Consider the following 23,054-nt stretch of genomic DNA (forward strand, 5'->3'; position numbering starts at 1 on the left):
CACATTGGGGATTAGGTGTTCGACATATGTGTTGGGGGAACAAACATTCGGGCCATAGCAACGGCTGAGAGTTTCCCAGCAATGAACCAAGGTACAAGTTTCCAGATGGAAAACATCTCCTGATGAACAAGATAAAATTTTTAAACCATTTAAAAATACTCTTAATGCAATGAAATATCAAGAACATCATCAAAAACAAAAATAAAATAATTAAAACTACAAGAAGCAAGAATTATCTTGACATCAACTTTCCCATCCGCAACTTTGGTGCTGGGAGATGATAAAATTGTGCCCTTAAAGTGCTGAAGAATGCTTTGAACCTAGAATTCTATACTCGTGCTCTAATTCAATAATCATGGTGAAATATGAATATCTTAAGACTCACAACAATTCAGAAAGTTACTACTTATCGCATTGCTGAGTGAATTATTAAAGTACATTTAAAATATGAATCTAAAAGTAAGTAGGAGAATGCAAGGAAGAACCCCTAATTTTCAAGAACGTCTGATTTAGAGGAAACAAACCACAATTCAAGCCTTAAAGAATTATAAGAATAATTTTCTGGGACTCTATGTTTGACCAGCTGACAGTGAGACAGTTTTATTACTGACAAAGAAAATAATCGTTATCGCTAGTATGTATTAAGTACTGTACATGCTAAGCATTCTTTTAATTGCTTGTTCTGTATGAATTCATTTTACCATCACAGCAACCTTATGAGAAAAGCATTGTTTTCCCTAGTTTACACTGAAAGAAAACTGAAGCATGAAGAAGCATCATTTCCCGGCTTGTGGTTAAATAACTCCTAAGTGTTAGAACTGGGATTTGGATGCAGTTAAGTCAATGTCCTGAGGTTACCTTTTTAGCCACCATGCTCCAGTAGGTCACCCATCCCTGGCTTTCATCGTAGGGACGGTGACACCGGAATACATTTCCAGGATCCAGCCACACTTCTGTAGCCAGAATCTGCAGCCAGCTCAGCTCCCTTAAACCTCAGGTCTTCCTTCGTTCTTTTTTTTTTTTTTTTTCTGCGGTACACGGGCCTCTCACTGCTGTGGCCCCTCCCGCCGCGGAGCACAGGCTCCGGACGCGCAGGCTCAGCGGCTATGGCTCACGGGCCCAGCCGCTCCGCAGCATGTGGGATCTTCCCAGACCAGGGCACGCACCCGCATCCCCTGCATCGGCAGGCGGACCCTCAACCACTGCGCCACCAGGGAAGCCCTTCCTTTGTTCTTAGGACTTAAATTATGTTCTTCTCTGATCCACTCAAAAGCATTCAGTGCTATTTAAGAAAAACACACTTAGGCAATATTTCCCATTGTATGTTGCCCTTCTGCTCTTGAGCCAAGTTCATCTCTACCCCTCTGAACGCTCACCTCAATCAATGATTATGACCTTGATTCTATGTCTGGACCACTAGACTTGGTGTTTATTCCTGATGTCCTTGAGGTTTGAACACAGGTGTCCCCAAAGGGCTCTGACCCAAGCTATTCTTTTGAATTGCTATACCTTTTGCTGCTGTGAGAAGACAGCTCTAATCCATTTTTCCCACAACTCCATCCCCCCCGCCAACATTGGAGCTCCTTGCAAGACGGTCGCTTATTCCTTTGGCTCCTTTTATTGTCATTTTTTTTTTATTGGAGTATAATTGCTTTACAATGTTGTGTTAGTTTCTGCTGTAGAACAAAGTGAGTCATCTATATGTGTACATGTATCCCCATATCCCCTCCCTCTCACGCCTCCCTCCCCGCCACTCCCATCCCACCCCTCTAGGTCATCACAGAGCACTGAGCTGAGCTCCCTGGGCTATACAGCAGCCTCTCCTTTGGCTCCTTTATTCTGTTTATTTCTTCTTGGTTCTCACAAATGAGCCATGATACCTGATTCCTGAGAATCAAGGTAAACAAGTCTTATGACCTAAAGACCCAACAGAATGACAACAAACGAATAGTTGTGTGGAAACATGTCTATTTTTAATATATTCACAACCTTCCATAAGTTACAGACACATCTATGTGATACATAATGCTAGAAATGCACACCACTCATATTTTCCTGTTGTTCAATGCTTGCTTCTAGGTTTTTATCACAGAAGGGCATGGAAGGACACCTGCTCGTCCTTCATTATAAGAACAAATAAGTGCATTTCCTTAGAAAGAAAAATAAGTGATGACATGCTTCTGTAACTGTATCAGCTACACTAGACAGTGAACAATAATAAAAAACCATTATATAAAATAATAAATAATACAGTAAAAGGTAAGGCAATAAAATAAACTAAGGGTAAGGAAGAACTAAGTGACATATCATCCCATTTTAGGAGACCAAATGATTAATAGGGTGGTAATGTTATGACTGACAGATGTCAAGCTACTTCTGTATTTATATTCACTGTGTAATAGAAGTTGTTCAGAAAAACAAATATGTACAGAAGGTTGCTAAAGTTTCGGCCCTTAGAGCAATTCTGAGGCTTATACCTCACATTACAACATCCTGTGCAGAAACGGAAACTAGGGTGAGGCAAATCTGCCAAAAAAGAGGATACTCTTGGTTATCTTGTGCATGATAAAGAAGAGGAAAGGATGGTCCGCCACAAACCGTGGGCCTCCATGGCCAGTTCTCCCCGACATAATGGCCCCAGTGCCAGCAGCTGCTTCAGTGCCCTGCTCGTTCACGTCCACAGAGGCTTGATGGAACACTTCAGACAGAAACAGGTCATTCTTTTCAGACATGCCTAAGAAATTGGCTTGGCCCTGGCTGAAGGCATCATCCATGCCCATGCTCATGAGAATGGACTTGAGTTCATAATGCTCTTCTAATTTGAACCGGGGGACATACACCTCCACATCATCCTCAACCATGGTGTCTTCGCTGAGCCACTTGTTGAGTTTGTCATAAGTGATTTCACTTTCCAGCTACAAGTCCAAAAGCAAAACCAGTGAGTGCTTAGCAGAGAAGGAAAACAACTTCTGATGTTAACAATCAGTGACTTTAACTTCACTATAGCGTGGGTGATATTAAAATTTACTAGTTTGGTAAAAATTTTGCAAGAAAGTAGCATGTATGACGTAAGTTTAAGCCTTTGAGTGAAAGTGTGAGACCTGGCACTGTTCCTCTCAACCAATTCACATATTTCCATGAGAAACTGCACACCATTTCCCAAGTTGTAGACATATGCCAAGGTAAGTTTAGCCCCAGAAGTTTAAAACAATGGAAGTTGGAATGCCTTACCAACTCCAAGCCAGTAGAACATTCAGCAATTTCATCTGGAAGCAACAGGAACATACTGACATATCCAGCATAGGGCAGTTCTAGAATCTGGACCTTTAGGTCTTCTATGTGTCCAATGTTCAGCTTTTCATGCAAGAACATCATCTGTACTTCTTTGCGCTGAGTCTAAAATTATTAAAAAGTAAAATATGAAAGTAGATACTAAGATGTCAAAAGATTTACAATCAGACGTAAAAGAGAATGGGTTCTGCTTTCGTTCTGAAGAACTATGTTTCTAAAAATCAACAAAATAAATTATTTGTATACCCTGACAGTGGCTCTGATCTATTTAGCTTTTTCAAAATTATACCCATTAGTAATAAGATGGACAATTATAATAATACTGAAACACTTGTTGAGTACCTACTAGGGGCCAAGAACTCTGCAAAATCTCGTTGAATCCTTACAACAATAATTTGAGTTGGATATTATTATTAATCTAGTTTGACAGGTCAAAAAATGGAATAGAGTCAATCAACTATCCAATGTGCATAACTTATAACTAGCAAATTATGTGCAAGTATCAGTGAGTGGTCCCTAACTTTTCTTTCTCTATTTTGTCAAAGGCCCTAAAATATACGTTAAGAAAATCTGTCTCATTGTCTCGTACCAAGTTCACACGGAAAGGATAAAGCCTGTTTAATTTCTTCTGAAATGGAGTTTTCCAATTTCCTTTGAAGTAGACAGCATTCACCAGGACCATCTTGGTCTCTGCATCTATAGAACCTTCAGGTAACAAGTTTGGGATTTTGCCTACAGAAAATATGATATATGTTTAGGTTTCATGATTAAGAACTGTAAAGTTATCATGATTTCTTGAATCTTTTGAGTCACCATCAAACTCAGCATCCACATTTATCAAACTCTGCAGAGATGTTGACCTTCAAGCTTAAGTTTTTCTCTCGATTTACCTAAATCATAAGTAAAACTGAGACCAGATTTCTGAGGTTTGCAAAATCCAAGAGAAAATGAAGAAGTAATGCAATTAAGGTTTAGAATTACTATCAGACTTGGAAAAAAATTTTAAGTTCCTTTTATACTCTTTCTCAAAGTTTTGTAGTTGTATGAAGTTAGTTAATTCGGATGGGAGTGAAAAAGAGTCACTTAAGGAACATAATAGTGCCTTTCCACAGTACATATGTCACTAGGGCTCCTTCAAGATCTGGTCTAGACGGTCTATCCCTGTGACCCATTCATTGACCCAAAAACAGTTTTTTGGAAGTTGGGCTAGACCTACACCAGGAGTAGCACAGATTCATGAAGTGAGAAAGGAAGATTTGTCCTGGTGGGACTGAGAATATTGGAAGAGAGATTCTAAATCAGTCAGGAAACAATGTGTGATAAGTTCTATAAGAGAGCTAAATAATGCAGAGAACTATGACATCACAGAGAAGGGAGTAAACAAGTGAGGAGTCAGAGAAGGTTCTCAGAAATGATAACATCTGAACGTGATTTTTTTTTTATAGTTGGTTTAAGAGACAGGCCACTTATAGTGAATACCTGCTCTGCAATATTTCAACCACTAAATACATTATTTTATTTAATCCTCACAACTACTCTAGTAGGTATTATTATTGTCATTTTATACAAATGAACATCATAGTAAGAGAGATTAGCAACCCTCCCAAGGTCGCAATGCTTGTCAGCTGGTCAGAATTCCACCGTCTTCCATTCCTACTGACAGATATAGGACACGAACAAAAAGGTCACTGTAGTCTGACCAGCTTCAGTATAGTCATTCAGTATTTCTATTCAATATATCCCTCAGGGAATTAAAATTCTTGGTTACCACAGAAATCTACTAGGACTTTATTTAACTCTGTAATGCATATGGAAAAACTAGTATTTGATCCTAACAAATAAAACAGAAATTGTCTCAAATTATTATAAAATTTTCTAAAACAATGAGCCCAAATGACTACTTGGCATTTTGGCAATTCCACTGATTGATTTACAGCCATTCAACACAAATGCTTAAAGAGAAGAGAAATTCTTGCTGTTCTCAAAAAAGCAAGACTTTCATGAGTCTCTTTAATTTTGCAATACCTTTTTACTTTCACTTCTGTTAATCTTCACTTTCCCTGCTTCATTTTTGTCAGTGGTGTGTCAATATTTTACAGCAGTAATTTAAAAATCTAGAAATGAAGAACTAAAGTAGATCAACTATTTTCAGAGAAACAAAACATTTTTTAAAAATTCTATAGAACTTAGTTCATGTGTTTTTTCCACTGTGGTAACGAAGAAACCAAGACACCACACTATGGCTTGAAACAATGTTTTAAACACAGGAGGTAAATGAAAATCCATTTTTTGCATTAAGTTAGCAAACACTTTAAACATCCAATTGAAGAATTCCAGAAATAGACTAAGGCTCAGAAGAAGAGGGAACCCCAGCTTCACTACTAACAGGTAGTGGGATTTTGGATGGGAATCTAAGGAAAAAAAAAAAAGGTCATGAAGAACCTAGGGGCAAGATGGGAATAAAGACACAGACCTACTAGAGAATGGACCTGATGATATGGGGAGGGGGAAGGGTAAGCTGTGACAAAGTGAGAGAGTGGCATGGACATATATACACTACCAAACGTAAAATAGACAGCTAGTGGGAAGCAGCCGCATAGCACAGGGAGATCAGCTCAGTGCTTTGTGACCACCTAGAGGGGTGGGATAGGGAGGGTGGGAGGGAGACGCAAGAGAGAAGAGATATGGGGATGTATGTATATGTATAACTGATTCACTTTGTTATAAAGCAGAAACTAACACACCATTGTAAAGTAGTTATACTCCAATAAAGATGTTAAAAAAATAAAATAAATTTTTAAAAATTAAAAAACAACAAAGAATTAAGGACATGCATTACAAAGGTAGAAGTAGCTTAGACAATCCAGGAGAGATGGAGCAGGGACCAAAAGAACTTGACAACATACTGACTCTGAATGGTGAAACAGAAGAAAGAGTTAAAATTTTATGATCCCTCCTATTTCCATTGCTAGTATTCTCACACCAATTACTCATTTGAAGGTCACGCCTTTTTTCTTTGTTTTTGTCCACAGTAGACACAGAGTCACAATTATTCCAATACTGGTATGTCCTATGTTAGAAAAGAGCTGTCTCCTCTTATATTCTATTCTAAGGTAATATCCAAAATCAGATTATTTAAGTACTGAATATATGTCTTCTATTAGTAGACCTCAATTATTTTTTTCTCACTTAAAACACCACGTGGCTCAACAAGAATCAGGTTACATTAATCAAAATAACTAAGGTTGGGAGTAAGGGCTAAGGATGGTTTTCTAAAAACTACATAAGTGCTTTCTAAGTGGAAAGAAGAGCAGAAACTACTTCCTTGGTTTTACCTTTGGTTTGAGTCTTGACCCAGGAATTAATCTTTTTTCTGGCATCTTCTGCACGTTCTAGGAAGTCAACTGCCTGGGGTTCTGTAGAGTAATATTTCTTGGAGAGCTGCATGTATCTCTTTAAAGCAAAAAAAAAAAAAAGACAAAGTTTACATAGAATATATACTGAACAAGCCTTGGTGTAATTATAAATTACAGGCTTCCTGTCAAGACTGGGGAGCCTGAGGTAGGGGTAGGGGTGGAGGTTGGCTAGGGGGGCTGATTATATGTGTTCTCTTGACCTCCACCCCCAACTCCAGTCCCAATTCTATTTGCTGTCCTGCACGCTTTGCATTATGACCACTGGGTACAAGGGGAGACGTCGGGTGTGGGGATAGAGGCTCTGGACATCAGCTGTGCTCTTCCTGACTTACGACTCACAGGTGGGAATTTTGCAGCAGGGAGAGAAAGCACCCACAGAGGGAGCATAGGGATAGCTGCGTTGGATAGTGTCCAATGGCCTTAGGGAGTCTAAGGGAACCCATGTGGAATTCTGACTCCCTCAGCATGAATAAGAGAGAACAGCTTTAAAACTGACCTCCCTGTAAGTTTGGGGCCCTGCCATTTAAATCGCACGTTTCACTTACTTCCCTGAATCTTGCAGACTTATCGCCAAACAGCTTATTGGCACTTTCCAATAAATACTCCCCTGTGGACGTTTTCATGGCGGAGCTGAGAGAACGGAAGGATGAATGGATTGTGTCTGCAGCTTGTGCCTTAAACAGAAAAGAGAGACTCTCTTTATGTAACTCAAGACTCCTAAACAAGATATTTCTTAAGCAATGGTATTTTTTCCAGTACATCAATAAAATGCTGTATTAAAGTATACTTTTTTCTGGCGCGTTAGAGGAATCTCTGAGGAAACATTGTTGATATGGATAATATCAGCTAATTTTTTTTATTTGTTTCAGATTTTACTGTGCCTACGGACTGGATTGAACCATGAAGTAACAAAGATCCTAGAAGAAAGGCTCCTTTTACAGTCTCCTGAACTACAAAGTCTGTAAGCAATTTTTATTATATTAAAATGTTGCCTTAGAAGTGTTCTTTAAAAAGTTCATAGAACTTCTGCAAGTACCGTTTTATAATTAAGGGGTAGTCTGTGAAGTGGAAAATCTGGGTTTTAGAAAGCAGGAAATTGAGGGAAATTCCAATCCCCAACCTGAAGTTTGTAAGCACGATGACACAAACAGGGCTTAGTCACCACAGCGCCTGGGTGAAGCAGAGGTCAGAGCCCTGCAGCTGGACTGCTGTCCATTCAGACCTGGCAGCATCTCCATACTGAAGGGGCCTCTTCCCCTCCTAAGTCCATAACTCCCCGACTGACAGGCAGATGGAGCATCAGGATTCCCAAGGAGAAAGCTATGTGGGGTATCTCCCCATAACCTAACTTAGGAGTGTGATCGTGGAAGTTGTTTACCCATAGGAGCGCATCTCCTACAATGTAGCTGGATAGCTGGTGTTTAAGGAAATGGAGTATTGGGAAAAGAAATGACTACGTGAGATAGATTAGCTGAAGAGATTAGATAGATAGATAGATAGATAGATAGATAGATAGATAGATAGATGATAGATAGTAGGTAGATAGATAGATGATAGATAGGTGATAGATAGATAGATAGATCATAGGAGATAGAAGGGGAGGACATAAAGGATATTTGAGGGTCAGTGACCTTTCATGAAGTCACCAAGCCGGGCCTTCTCCATTCCTCAATTACTTGTCACCCCTTACTCTGGAAATCTGCATCTATGCATGTGTATTCTAGGAGTCTCCACAATGGCATTAGAATAAATTATACATCCCCAACTAATGGCAGAGTGGGGTGATGGAATTTAGAAGTAGTCTTGGCCTGGAAGTCGTGAAGTCTGGATTCTACCCTGGCTCTGCCCTTACTTATCAGAGTAGGATATTTACTCAAGGACTGTGAGCCTTAGTTGTCTTTCTATGAAGGAGGGAAGTTGTACTAGGTTCCTTCCCTGTCTAATACTGTGATTTTAAGACAAGAATATTCTGGAAATAAAATACAAAAGAAATAGAAATGGATGAGTCAGATACCTTCAGAATAGCATCAGGATAAGTGCCCCTCTGGATCTTCTGTGTGAATTCACAACTGGTGAAGATCTCTTGGGTGTCTGGGGCGACTTTGTGGTCTCCACCTTTGTTAAACTGAAGCACCTACAATTGGAATTCCAGAGAATTGGGTACATTTTCCTGCTGCATTACGTAACTTTTAAACCAATGGCTCTCAAGCTCCTCTTAGTGGTCCTACTCTCGTTTCCTGTCTTTGTGTATGGTAACAAGCATAGATGCTCTTCATATGTAACATGTGTCAGCCAGCGGAAGTGTCCTTCACAGGACTCAGCACGAACTATTTTATACTAATTCATAGGCTGGCCATTCTGACGGCAAATTGTTATGATGAGATGATTTATAACCTCTAAATTATCTAAATTATAACCCAACCCATAAGTTGCCTTGAAAACATGCCAGTATTCTGAAGGAAGCAATAAGGTTAACTCCCAACCTTGTATCTCTCTATTCAGTGGCCTTATATATTACACACTTCTAACCTGTCAAAAACTACAAGCCACAGCTAGCTTAAACATAAAAGCAGGTCACTCAATATTACAGGGATCACCTAAAATATTTGCACATCCCTTATTTACACATAAAGAAATCCCACACGTCTGTCCATGTGGGGGGCAAATGGCAGAGGTAAGATGACAATATGAATCTCTTTATGTTGTCAGTGGCAGATCAGGATAGCAGTGAAGCTGGTAGGTGCACACTGGCCCCGGGAGGGCCCTCAGGAGGCCTTCCCCAAACTGGAGCCTTCCCAGCCTGGCTCAGCCAGTCTCAGCACCCCCGAGCCTGGCCCTGCTACCCACCCACTCCCACCTCCAACATCCTTTGGGTCCCATCCCCGTGGGGTCCTAGGAGAGGTAGACGTTCTGCTAAGGAAGGAAAGGCAGGCTTGTCCAGCAGGTGGTGAATCTCCAGGCTGGAAGGAGAGGTGTTAGGATTTGTGGGGTCTCTCTCTGCTCTTCAGATCACACATTATGAGTCTTACCTAATACTCTTTGAAAAGAAGTGGTCTGACTCTGCCGCCACGTAAGGGAAGAATATTTCATGTAACAGCTTCTCCGGTTGTCCTCCCTTTTAAGGAGACTGATGGGGTCTTGGAGCTAGCACTAAAGGCCTCCCGAGTCACTGCGAGAGTCTCTGCAGGAGGGGGGATGTGAGGTGACCCGGGCCACGCTGAGGGATGCACCCTGCCCAGAGAGGCGGCTCGGCCTGGGCAGGTCCGTGGCCTTACCCTAAAGAGAAGAGCTGGTAACAGTACAACTGCTGCTCTCACATCGCTTGTGCTCTGTAAGAGTTCATCCCTTCCACGCATTCCTTTATTCCATTACAACTATGTCACCTTTACCAGCTGTATCAATTCCCAACTGTGTGGCCTCTTCTTGCCCTAAATTTCTCATTTCTATGAAAGGACTATGGTAATCAGAGCACCTACCTCACAGGATTTTGTATTCTGTGGGTAAACTATAAAACGTTCTTAGAAAGGTGCCTGGCCAGGGCACTATAAGTGTCAGCTATGATAACTTTTAGTTCTAACACGTGCTTCTCCTATTCTTTCTAATCTTCACACCCATCTTGCCGGTTATGCATTTTCATTCTCCTTTTAAAAATATGAAAACTGGGCATCCCTGGTGGCGCAGTGGTTGAGAGTCCGCCTGCTGATGCAGGGGACACGGGTTCGTGCCCTGGTCCGGGAAGATCCCACGTGCCGCGGAGCGGCTGGGCCCGTGAGCCATGGCCGCTGAGCCTGCGCGTCCGGAGCCTGTGCTCTACAACGGGAGAGGCCGCGACAGTGAGAGGCCCGCGTACCACAAGAAAAAAGAAAGAAAACTGAGGCTCAGAGAGTTGAAATGCCTTCCCTCACACACCTGGTAAATGGCAAAGTTACCACCCAAACACAGGCAGGTCTGTCCCCAAAATCCCTGCTTCCTCCTCCAACCAAAGAGCTTCTCCTCGTTTTTTAGTAGGGAATTAACCAAATTTGTCTTTGAATTTTAAAATCTGCCCATGCAGCACAGTTACAAGAAAACTATATAAACCCCTTGTCCCATGTGCTGAAAGCACTTGCCAAACACAGAAAAGCTGTGTTGTGTCGAGTGACCAATAAGTTAATTTTCCTTTTGCATCAAAATCCCATTTTTTACTTTACGTACCTAGAGCACTTCATTTGGCATTTGTCCTCAAAGAAATATTGCTTCTGATGCCTTTACATCTAAAAAATGAAGACCCTGATGTTCTCTAAAGTTTTTAATAGAGTTCACTGCACTTATTCTTTTCAAGGCAAAGAAAATAGAGGGAAGGAGTTTTGCAAAATGTTGCTGCTCTCAGATGTGAGCAACTGGATTTTGTTGTAAGTCTTGATGTTTAAACTGCCACAAACGCAGGGAGTGACACTTCCATCCCTTTTCCTGCTGCAGTGAGATAGGCCAACGCTCTCTGTGGGCCACTCCAAACAAGACCCATCTTAAATGGGTCACCGTGTACCTGGAAGGAGATATCCATCTATCTATATGCACACACTCAGTTGCAGTTCTCCTGGGAAACTCAAAAGTAGCCGGCAGCATTTTGGCGTGGCTGAGAACAGAATCCTTGTTGGTGAGAAACCAGAGCCTGTACTTAAAGCATTCAATTTTAATGTTTGTACATATGGGAATAGGAAAGAATTTTAATTATATATTACTTTGTCTGGTCACTGACCTGGGAAATACAGGATCATGTGAATTTTAATGGTGCTGAATTCATCCCATAGGACCATTGCCATGTACAGTTGAAGTAGTTCAATATATTTCCATGGCCCCAGACTTAGTGAAAGGGTCCCCTGACTGAGCTGGTGTCAGCTTCCTTCACCAAGGAAGGAAGCCAGTGGCCTTAACAGAAATAGCTCACAATGCTGTCCCACACCCTGTCCTTGACTTTGAGGACTGGCCATCACGTCAGCCCCATTTTGTTGACGTGAACTCATGGGGTTGAGAATGTTGGCTGAGGTCCTCTGAAGTCACACTGCTCTCTGTGCATCTCCCAGAGTGCAGAGATCATGGGTCTGGGATATCTTTTCCCTTGGTGACACTCTCTTAAAACCACTGGAAGGAATTCTTTACATGAATGGAAGGAACCTGAGCTAGGAGGGTGGAAACCAGAAGAAGCCCTGGGAAAAGTGCTTCATTCCCACTGCCACTCTCCCCACTGTGTTAAATAACACTTGTCTTAAAACCAATAGAGATAAAGCTTGCAAATACTTTGAAAAATATAAGCATTTATACTATCAAATATAAGACGTTGTCACTATTAACCCTTTCTAACCTTGCAGGATAAGAAATTCTGGTACAATTTCTGCTGTCTACCACTGAGGGTGTTTGTGGTTTGGCTGTTTTATAGATTTGAATCTAAGGAACTTGTGTTGTAATGGCTTGTGATGATTGCTGACCTTGTTAGAGTCAAGATGTCTCAGGCATGTAATCAGAGCAGTTCTACAATTCAGTTCAGGAATCATTCTGTTCTAATTTGGAACTTTAACAGAAACCTACTTTGGCCATCTGGTCTGCAGTGTTGCCCCTGGCACCCAGGTAGATCATGGCCATGGTGGAGGAGATGCTCCATGGAGAGAAGAAGAGATTCTGGGTGGCAGCACTTGTATTTGCCAGATGGCTGAAGAAACTGAGGGCAAAGATTGTGTTTGCCTTGCAAAGTTCTTCCATTGTTTCAATCTAGAAGGAAAGTGAGGGGAAAAAAATAAACAGCTCTAAAAGATGACTCAACATTTTAAGTGATGTCAGCAGAGTAGTACAGGCTGTACCCTGCACGGGGCAGGGGTTCCCTCTCTGTTCTCCTTTCATCCAAGAGCATGAGGTAGAGCAGGGACAGCAGCATCGTGATCCTGGGACCTGTGCAGCCACAAAGGGTCCCACACTCGGTACGATGCGCTGCTCCCACAACCTTGCAATTCTTCATAATTTTAAACAAAGGGCCCTGCATTTTCCTTTGCACTGGCTACTGCAGATTATGTAGCCAATCCTGAGATAGAGGGAGCAGTCATGTGATGAGTAGTGACACTGCACATCATAATAATACCAGCAATAACAATAAATAGCCTTTATCGAAATCTTACTGTACAACGGAGGCTGTTTTAAACATCTCACCTGTAGTAACCAGTTAATCTTTATGGAAACCCTCTGAGGAAGGCATTGCTATTCCTGTTTTACAAAGGAAGAAACTACTGCCCAGAGAGAAGAAGAAAAGTGACCAGTGTCACTCGACTATAAGGGGAAGGACTGGAAATTGAAGGTGGTAGGTGGGTAGCCAGCCTCCAGGGTCATGTTCTCAGCCTCTGTGTTGTACCCACAGATACACACCACACACACACACACACACACACACACACACACACACAGGCAAATACATGCATATTCACATGTATGCCACGTGCATATACACTCTGATTGGCGCCAATGGAGATGGTCAAACTTCTTTCAAATTTCTTGCTTCTAGAAGTGACCTAGACTCACCGTTTGAGAGTGGGCATTTTTACACAGCCCTACCTCGCATACCTACACCCCTCCACTCACACACACCATAGCCTTTCTACCAAAGCAATCCCTGAGCTGAGCAGTTCATTACTGGGAGAGCTGGAAAGGCCCCCTCCTCCCACCATCCCTAGTAGGGAAGTCAATGCCAGGTCCCATTGCAGGGGTGGTCCTGGGGCTATAGAACACACACACACACACACACACACACACCATCCACCATCTGAAGATAAATAACAGACACGCCCTCCATGACCTAAGGCTCTGAATGCAGCCGAACGCTTGGACACACCTGTTGATTCTGGCCGACAAACTGTACCTTATGATTTCGTAGCGGCTTAACACACACCCTGCAATTACCAAAATCTATAAATACACCAAGCGACGCTGAGACTCATCACCTACAGGAAACCTTCTTGTGACAGTGGCTGGGGAGCTGCCCCATGAGGCACGTCCTGCAGCTCTTTAGGCTTGGACTCACTCAGCAGGGCCTCCCAGGCTCACATCACCCTAATCCATGGATGTTTTATGTGAACACTTGGTTCACCAACATTTCTTTTGAAGAAAGTGATTGCAATTTGCGTCAAAATTTCTTATGGGAAATACCACTCAATTGTATTTTTTCAAGACAAAATAGTAAATTAGGTAAAACTTGTCCCCAGAACTCTCTCATGTCTTCTTGTCTCCTTTAATATTTAATATTCATGGGATCTGTATGAGGTAGATATTAGGATCTTTACTGTATAGGTTACATCCTGATGCCCAGAGAGGGTAAGCAACTTGTATAAGGTCACAGAGTTTGTATGTAATGGTGCAGGGATTCAAGCCCGGGTCTGCTTCAGAAACCCACTCTGTCCAATGTCGCTCACTGCTTTACCTGCTGGTGTTTAACCTCACGGCTGTGTGTAGGAGTTTAGGCCAGTTACTAGTTAGAGAAATGCTAGAAAGAGGAGATAAAAAGAGGAAGGAAGCAAGTGTGTAATACTCCTGGAAGGCTTATTAAGTTAAAGACTAAAATCACCAGTTTTTTCTCTTGCTTCATCACTGAGGATAGATAACCTTGGGCGGCTCAGAAATTTGTTTTCTCTTCCTTCTACAATTTAAAATCATCTTTATGATGAATTAGTCCTGGGTAGACCTTTGTTTGTAAATTATCTCAGTAACATTTCAGAAACAAACTGAGAATAATATAAATAAATATTTCTCTATTGTGTGAAAAAATAAATAAGGGATCAGAGCCAGAAAAATCAATGGAGGCCTCTCCTATACCTAATTCTTTAAAACGACCTCCATAGTCTGTCACTTTGACACTAACAAACTTTAAGTGTCAAGACAAACTATCAGAGAGGGTTTTAATGCCACGTTAGGATTTCAGTTGACTGTATAAAGAAATAAAAAATGAATTAGGACAGAATTGGATCATCCCAGATGCATGTACTTCTTTTAAAAGTAGTCTAAATTTTATCTTTAAGATCAGGTACAATTAACTGCATTTATCATAAAAAATAATATGTGTTGTCTATATTGCAGTTACCAAATTCCTTCGGCCTCACTACCTTATTTAACTTGCATAATTACTTGCCCACTAAACCTAGTAATTCCTATTATAGCAATGAAAATATGAAGATGTTGGTTGCACAGCTGGTTTCAAAGCCTAGATTGAATCTCAGCCTTCTGATTCCAACTCTAGTGCTTTTCCTACAGACCTTTCAAATAAGGTTTGAGAAGTTTATATATATATATATATATATATATATATATATATAGTATCTTCTGATTCTCTAACAAATCCACACCTTACATTTAGGTGAGAGTCTGCCTAAGAAGACCATGTAAAACTGAATCACTGAGTGACATCAGATAGCATAACCTCTTAGGTAGCACCTGTTGTGAATTTCTTAACACCAGAGTTACACAACTTTATCAGCTTCCGGAGGTTATATTCCTAATCAACATTGAATATTCTCTTTAGAAGAACAAACGGATGAAAAGCATATGTGGGGCTGGGCTCCATGATGTCTGTGTCCGTTCCTGTAAAACAAGTTGACAGATGTGCCACTGAAACTTGGCACAGGTGACAAAGAACTTGGGAGGTGCTGCCAGAGCCACTACAACAGTTGCTGGGCTCGTTGGCATCGCAGGTTAGATTTCAGTTTGCTGTAGCATTTTAAATAATTTTTTTTGCAATGACACGGTGCAGATATTCTGAAATTGACCACAAAAATTAATGAGAACACAGAGAAAACAATAACTTCAAGGAAATTTCCCTTTCAAATTACCAAATTCTCCCTCCACAAAAGTAAAGACATTTTCTGATATTTGATGACTTTCATCATGAGTAATTGTTTGTCTATGGGGTATTAAATGATTTATTACTATTACTGAACTATTACTTCAGTCAATCCAGCAACTAATTTGGCTGATTTTTCCCATCTCACTAGATTGACTGATTATTGAACTAAATTCAATAAAGGTATTTTGGTATTGAACTGACCCAACCCAGCTTCCTGCTTAATTTCTGATTGTTTTAGATTAAAAACTGAGTCATCTTTTTTGCCTTTATTATATGTATACACAATTTATAGATTACTTTCAGTTGCTAAATTAATACATTTTAATTGGTCTAGCTATTCTCATCAAGTTCAGTGCCAAACACTAACTAGTAAAGAATATACACATTCTAAGCTGTTTGGTAAAATTGACATCACAACCTAAATGTACCTTTTGGTTTGATGAATGTTACACAGGCCTTTGCTGGCCTCTGAGATTTAAGATTAGGTCTTGCTATAAATTTAATTCAAATCTAGAACTAAAATATTCTCAAACAAACAACAAAACAAGAAAACACCAGTAAATTTTCACCCATCTTCTAAAAACATCCCACATTTTAATTTTCATTATATTAATAATACAAGTGTGCAAAATAAAACCATATTTCATAGAGATAGACATGGAAATGACTGAAATACCTGGTTATTCTCTGTCTGACAAGAAACGGTCCTCTGAGAGTTGTTAAGAGTTCAGGCATGGCGATGACTGGTTTTATAAAGCTCTGCCCCTCCCACAGAGCATTTTCTTCTCTCTCTTTCTAATCTGTATCCTTTGAGTGAGTCAACATTTTACTCAGAAACACATCGTTAGGATAGAATTGCTTGTTTGCTAAGGCATCATTTAAGAAATTTGTTGGGAGGATGACGTCATTCAGAAACTTAAGAATTTGGCAATATCTACACATGCCTGTAAAAACTAGCTAAAACCTGTCAGCTCCTGTTTGTTCTTGTTCTCATAGTACGAAATTGTTGTTTGGTACTTGTTCTCATAGTACCAAGTTCTGCAACATCCCTTCTATCTTTTGACAAGGGTGGCCTGGGAGCTCTTTGCAATACTTAAAAGCAATGGAATCCTTTCTCTTCTGAATCTAAGCCGCCCCCAAGCAATGCTTTGGGAATGGAAAGAAAAAAAATACCACTTTTCTTCCTTATAAATTCTCTATTTTATACGGTCTTACATTTTCTCAAGCTATAATTTCCTGTGTAATTCTGGGTTCCACCCTAATATCCTGTCACAAACCACACCCAAAGAACTTCTCATTTGCCCTTCTTTAGAACATAGATCTTATGTTTAAACAATGAAAATCCACTGTGTACTTTAAGTTGATTTTTAACTCTATAAATTATAGGTGTTAAGTGGAATTTGTGATGTCGAAAACATGATTCAGAAAATTCACTAGATTTTTAGATACAACCAAAGGAATTTGAGGAGTAAAAATAGATAAAAGATGGGCATAATGAAATAGAATCTGAGTCTGAAAATGTTCATATTGTTAGAGCTTATTGAAAAGTGTTTGCAACACATTGTAAAGATGGCTTCTCTACACTTTACTTTTTTTTTTATTGAAGTATAGTTGATTTACAATGTTCTGCCAGTCTCTGCTGTACAGCAAAATGACTCAGTTTTACACATACACACCTTCTTTTTTTTTTTTTTTTTTTTGCGGTACACGGGCCTCTCACTGTTGCAGCCTCTCCCGTTGCGGAGCACAGGCTCCAGACGCGCAGGCTCAGCGGCCACGGCTCACGTGCCCGCAGCATGTGGGATCTTCCCGGACTGGGGCACGAACCCGTGTCCCCTGCATCGGCAGGCAGACTCTCAACCACTGCGCCACCAGGGAAGCCCACACACATTCTTTTTTTAATATTCTTTGCCATTATGGTTTATCCCAGGAGATTGGATATAGTTCCCTGTGCTATAGAGTAGGACCTTGTTGTTTATCCATTCTCAGTGTAATAGTTTGCATCTACCAACCCCAAATTCCCAGTCCATCCCTCTCCCTCCCCACTTCCCCTTAGCAACCACAAGTCTGTTCTCTTTGTCTGTGAGTCTGTTTCTCTTTCATAGGATAGGTTCATTTGTGCCATATTTTAGGTTCCACATATAAGTGATATCATATGGTATTAGTCTTTCTCTTTCGGACTTCCTTCACTTAGTATGATAATCTCTAGTTGCACGCTTTACTTTTATGCATAGCAAGTCCTCATAGGGATAGGGATGAACAGAAGTAAAAGCGCCATGCTGCTTCTCGGCTGGTGTGGCGAGCTCCATGTCTGTGCTTGAAGAGCTGAGTTGACAATCTGGAGTGTCTGCAAAACCAAGCCTGTGGGGCTTCCCTGGTGGCGCAGTGGTTGAGAGTCCTCCTGCCGATGCAGGCGACACAGGTTCGTGCCCCGGTCCGGGAAGATCTCACATGCCGCGGAGCGGCTGGGCCCGTGAGCCATGGCCGCTGAGCCTGCGCATCCGGAGCCTGTGCTCCGCAACGGGAGAGGCCACAACAGTGAGAGGCCCGCGTACCGCAAAAAAAAAAAACAAACCAAGCCTGTGGGTCTGAGCCCTGTGTGGGCATCTTAGCTTGACCCTGGTCCATGAGCCAGATTTTATCCTTACCTCGTCTTGCTAACGTGAGTCTCTGGTCAAAAAGGAGTGAGTTGACTTACCCCAAACCCCTCATTATTATTAAAGGGACAATGAGATAGGTGCATTCTTCAGAACATGTATGTGGCAGTCAAAAGCCAAATTATTCGATTTATTAATTTCTGGAAGGTCTCAGGTCACATAAAGAAAAAGAACTGGAATTCCACCTCAACAGTGACCTTTCAACTCCCAGCTTCCTCCGTTAGACCGAAGAAACCTTTCAGGCAGCCACTGACCCTTTTATAAGTTTTCACATCCCTTGGCACTCAGCCAGTTCTCTGTCTCAGTGAGTTCAGTAGATGCTATTGCTTTGTGGTCTAGGTCTCTCTCCCTTTTCGGTCTCAGTCCGCTGGAGGGCCCCCTCTGGCAATGTAACCAATTTGTTCAACCATTTTTTAACCACACATAGGCAGCACAGCAGTCTGCTAAGCCAACAGTGAACATACCTAGAACTTTAGCAACCCTTATCCCCACTGATCCAGATCTGTGAGGTTTGATTCACACCCCACAGCATCCATGAAATCCAGTCTGACTTCTACACACCTCAGTGAACTCCTGCTACGTAGAACCACACCACTTAGACTTGAACTTGCAACGTAATAATGTATGATTATTAATTAATTAATAAATTGTAGGGTTTCCCTGGTGGTGCAGTGGTTGAGAGTCCGCCTGCCGATGCAGGGGACACGGGTTCGTGCCTCGGTCCGGGAAGATCCCACATGCGCGGAGTGGCTGGGCCCGTGAGCCATGGCCACTGAGCCTGCACGTCCGGAGCCTGTGCTCCGCAACGCGAGAGGCCACAACAGTGAGAGGCCCGCGTACCGCAAAATAAATAAATAAATAAATAAAAATAAATAAATTGTATGTGTTCTAGCTGTTTCATCCAGGTTGGGCTTCTATCACTAACTAGATGATACTGTACACTTAATTCCCTTTTAGCAGCAAGAACAGTGCTGAGCATCAAGTGGGTACTAAATATTTTTTGATGAATAAGATTCGAAAACTCTCTAGAAAGACTTTAAAGTGCGGTGAGTGAAGATGTGGATTCTGAGAGGCTCAGAAAGATCTGATTTGAAACCTCTTTCTGCCATTTAGTAGTTGCATAATCTTGCACAAATTCCTCGGCTTCTCTGAGCTTTAATTTCCTAATATGCTGTGTGGCTGGTAATGTTTGTTGCCTATGCAAGAGCAATCCATTTTTGCTGTCCTTCTTCCTGATTTTTAGTATTATTCAGAGATTTCTTGATCTTGGGAAGAAGGACCTCGTTGCCGGTCTAGGGGGTGGATAGATAGCCCAGTTCTGGTCAATGAGATGTGGGAGAAGTCTGCCGGGAAATGTTTGGGGAAATTTTTCCTTCCTGATAAGAGGAGATATGCAAAGAGAACTTCCTATCCTACACCCCCTCCTCCTACCCGACTTTGAGCAGGGCTGTGTGAGGATGTGATGCCAGGAAATGCTACAGCCACATCACACCCATGCGGAAAGCCGAAAAGGCTTGTGGAGATGCCAAAGCAGAGCCCGGACATCAGAGAGTTGCTAAGCCAACGCTGGAAACCACCTACCTCCAATTTTTGTTCCTGTTGTTATAATTACATTAGATAATAAATAAGTCTGTATTGTTTAGGCATTGTTAGACAGATTGGGTCCTCTGTCATTTGCAGCCAAAAGCATTCCTAAACGACACAGACTTTTGTGAAGAATGGATGGGATAATGTCTGCCAAGTACTTAGCATATTATCCTTCATAGGGCAAGTGCTCCATAGTGTTAGCTGTTGTAACAGAGCGCCCAGGTGTGGGAGTTGCTGCCCTGCCTCAAATAGAGCAATTTTATGAGCTCAGCATCCGAAGAAAAGACATTCACATATCAAACAATTAGAGAAAGCTGTAAAAGGCAATAAATGATTCAGAGTTAAATTGAATGGCGCCAAAGGTAGGAAGTATCATAGGGAGGAGGGGAAAGGATTGAAAAGGTGTGTTAGGACCTCAAGGAAAGGGTTGAGATAAATGAAAAATTGACGATTGAAAAGGGAAGGCACTAAAATTACGAAGTGGGAAGCACATTGGCTGGCTGGCTGAGATCTGCCTGGAGCAGTCGGTGTCTAGGGGACGGAGAGAGGAAAGATGATAGCATTTTGCAGAGGGGTCTCTAATTCCAGACTGAGTTGAGAGCTAATCTAAACGCAGTTTACTGCAAACCCTTGAGAAGGGAAGTGGCTTATAAAAAGTGGTGTTTTAAGAAGAAAAATCTGGGAAATCTGGACGAGAAAAAACCCAGAGGATGAGACACCTCCCAGGATACCAATTAGAAAAGCACAGCTCCTACAAAGTGTTCCTAACTATTATAAAATATATAAGATTAGGTCTTATCATAAGACTAGTTACCCTGAAATAGTATATGCGACAGTTGTAGGGCAGATCACTTCTATGGAAGTAAAGAATAATGAAACGGAATGTCTTTCACCTTCTCATTTTCTTATCTTCTAGGAAATGTGTATGAGATAATCTTAAGTGGAAAAAAGAAGGATATAAAATTATATATACAGTATGACATGAACTGTATGCATTAAATATGTGCAGAAATTCGACTTGGAAATATGTTAAAATGTAAACAGTGATATCTCTGGGTCATAACTTTATAGATGTTGGTCATTTTTTCTCTTACTTTAAAAATTTTTTACATGTACTATAATAGGTATGCATTAATTTTAAAATCGGAAATACATTATCAAAGTATCTATATCAAGGTGTTCATTTTCTTTCTTTTTTTTTAGAAGCCATAAAAGAAAACTTTTGACTGTATATCATTTAGAAATGTTTGAAGTATAATGAGTGTTAGAAACAACCTAACAAAATTTTAAGAAAGAAACAGATGCTTACCAAATGTCAACTCCCCAAACAATTTATGAATCTATGAATTTAGGGCTAAATTTTAAATAATATGAATAAGTTAACAAGGGGTGTGATAGTTGATTTGATTAAGGTGCTCATTTTCTTCCCAGTAGCACTGCACTGAATTAGGTATAAAGAAGGAATAATGCCCAAAATAAGAAAACAACCTTATGAATAAAGTTATAATATTCTACTATGGAGATAACCTCCACTGTACTTTTTTTTGAAACACACATCCAACCGTGATTGAATAGCCCATGCAGTGAACTATTCAGTGTCTATCTCCCTGCTAGATGGTAAACACCGTGAGTGCCACAACCATGATAATCTTTCCCAGTGACTAGGATAGACACTGGGCTGATTGTTTTGCATTATGCTTGCTAAATGACTTATTAACGCTCAGCGCGTTGTAATGTCTTTCTATTCTCCTCTCCACTTTGAATGAGCAAACACTAACACTTCCATAATTACCCTTTCTATGTGATTTGCTGGTAGATGGGAAATATACAAATTAGAAAGATGTATCATATCTACCTCAGTAGTAATGTCATCACTGAAGTTATCCAAAGCATAATGTAATTGTAGTAAAAAAAGAAAGTCCCATTTTGACACAAAACTCCATATAATGGGACTTCCCTGGCGGTCCAGTGGTTAGGACTCCGCACTTCCACTGCAGGGGGCACAGGTTTGATCCCTGGTCGGGGAACTAAAATCCTGCATGCTGTGCAGCGCGGCCAGAAAAAAAAAAAAAAAGGCCCTGAAAGATAAGACATCATGCAGAGAGAGAAAAGACGTGGAGGAGAACTCCCCAACTTGAACACCCGCTGAACTCAGACACGAGAATGACTCCACCAAATATCACCGGAACAAAAAGCACCCAGACAACGCACAATATCATAAGAAGAATAAATTGTTAAAAAAGAAACAATGCCATATAGTAATCTTATTTTATTAATGACTTTCAGTTAAATATATTGCAACACTGTTTTTATAACAAAAATCATTAATACAAATTAGCCAGTGTTTAGACAGCATGATTCACTCTAGAAACTTGAGTAGTTGTTGTGGGAGCAGGACCAAATGTATGTAAGGGTAGCCAGCTCTGCAGTGTGAATTTGGGGTCACCTTGACTAAAACATCCTCCAACATATATTCCTTGAAATATCGTTCTCAGAGAATAAATATCTCCTTTTATAAGTATCAATAAAAATATAGCATGTTAATGCCTCTTGGAGAAATAATACATGTTTTGAAATTCCTGCAGAGAGGCTTATGATGGAGTGGATGGAGAAGTGGTCAGGGAAGGAGTTTCGGTGTGTGTGAAGAGGATAAGCAAAAGAATGAGGTGTTGAATGAGATTGGGCCTAGGCCACACAGAGGGCCAGTCCCGGTATCCAAGACAACAGAAAGCAAACCTCACCTATTTTAAGATGTTACCCTGGGCCAGCTATGAGTGTGAGAAAGTTTGTATATGAAACAAGCTTTGTTAGGGAGTGTAACACCTCGTCAGAGTATTTATCTTGTTACCAAGTGATAAACCCAACATGGATGCCACGGTTGGTAGAACGTGGGAGCAAGTATCCAGTGTTCCATGATTCAGGTATTTGAGAAGGTCAGTCACCTTCCTAAGACTTGTCATGACAAAAGCATGCAAAGAGAGACTGCATTTTCAGAACAGACTCAGAATGCATCGTGAATCGTGAATTCACTCACCTTGCACACCAGGTGAAACTCTACTCTTACAAAGACGCACTTCCTTCAAGGATCTAATGATATAACATTGCGTGCATGTGGCCACAAAGTGCATGCATCATTCAACTCTGTATTATCCTTGTGGATTAGTTATGGATAAATGGATTAGTATATTACTTAACAAGCCTTAATTTAGTCTCTCTCTTATCTAGCATGTTCCTACTACATCTCGGTCA

The 23,054-nt window shown here is 40.9% G+C and overlaps 1 protein-coding gene across 1 annotated transcript; it reads right to left on the reverse strand.

The window, feature by feature from the left end:
* Positions 1 to 1,951: 1,951 nt before the first annotated feature.
* Positions 1,952 to 16,391, reverse strand: LOC101270776 (plasminogen activator inhibitor 2). Its single transcript, XM_012532432.3, has 8 exons — positions 16,238 to 16,391; positions 12,273 to 12,452; positions 8,722 to 8,841; positions 7,253 to 7,381; positions 6,627 to 6,744; positions 3,881 to 4,023; positions 3,232 to 3,396; positions 1,952 to 2,915 (listed from the first exon to the last, which is right to left on the reverse strand). Exons 2-8 carry the CDS (start codon positions 12,441 to 12,443, stop codon positions 2,511 to 2,513), a joined length of 1,251 nt encoding a protein of 416 aa, XP_012387886.1. The 5' UTR covers positions 12,444 to 12,452; positions 16,238 to 16,391; the 3' UTR covers positions 1,952 to 2,510.
* Positions 16,392 to 23,054: the final 6,663 nt, after the last annotated feature.

This window comes from Orcinus orca, chromosome 15, assembly GCF_937001465.1.
Source record: "Orcinus orca chromosome 15, mOrcOrc1.1, whole genome shotgun sequence".
Classification (NCBI taxonomy): Eukaryota; Metazoa; Chordata; class Mammalia; order Artiodactyla; family Delphinidae; genus Orcinus; species Orcinus orca.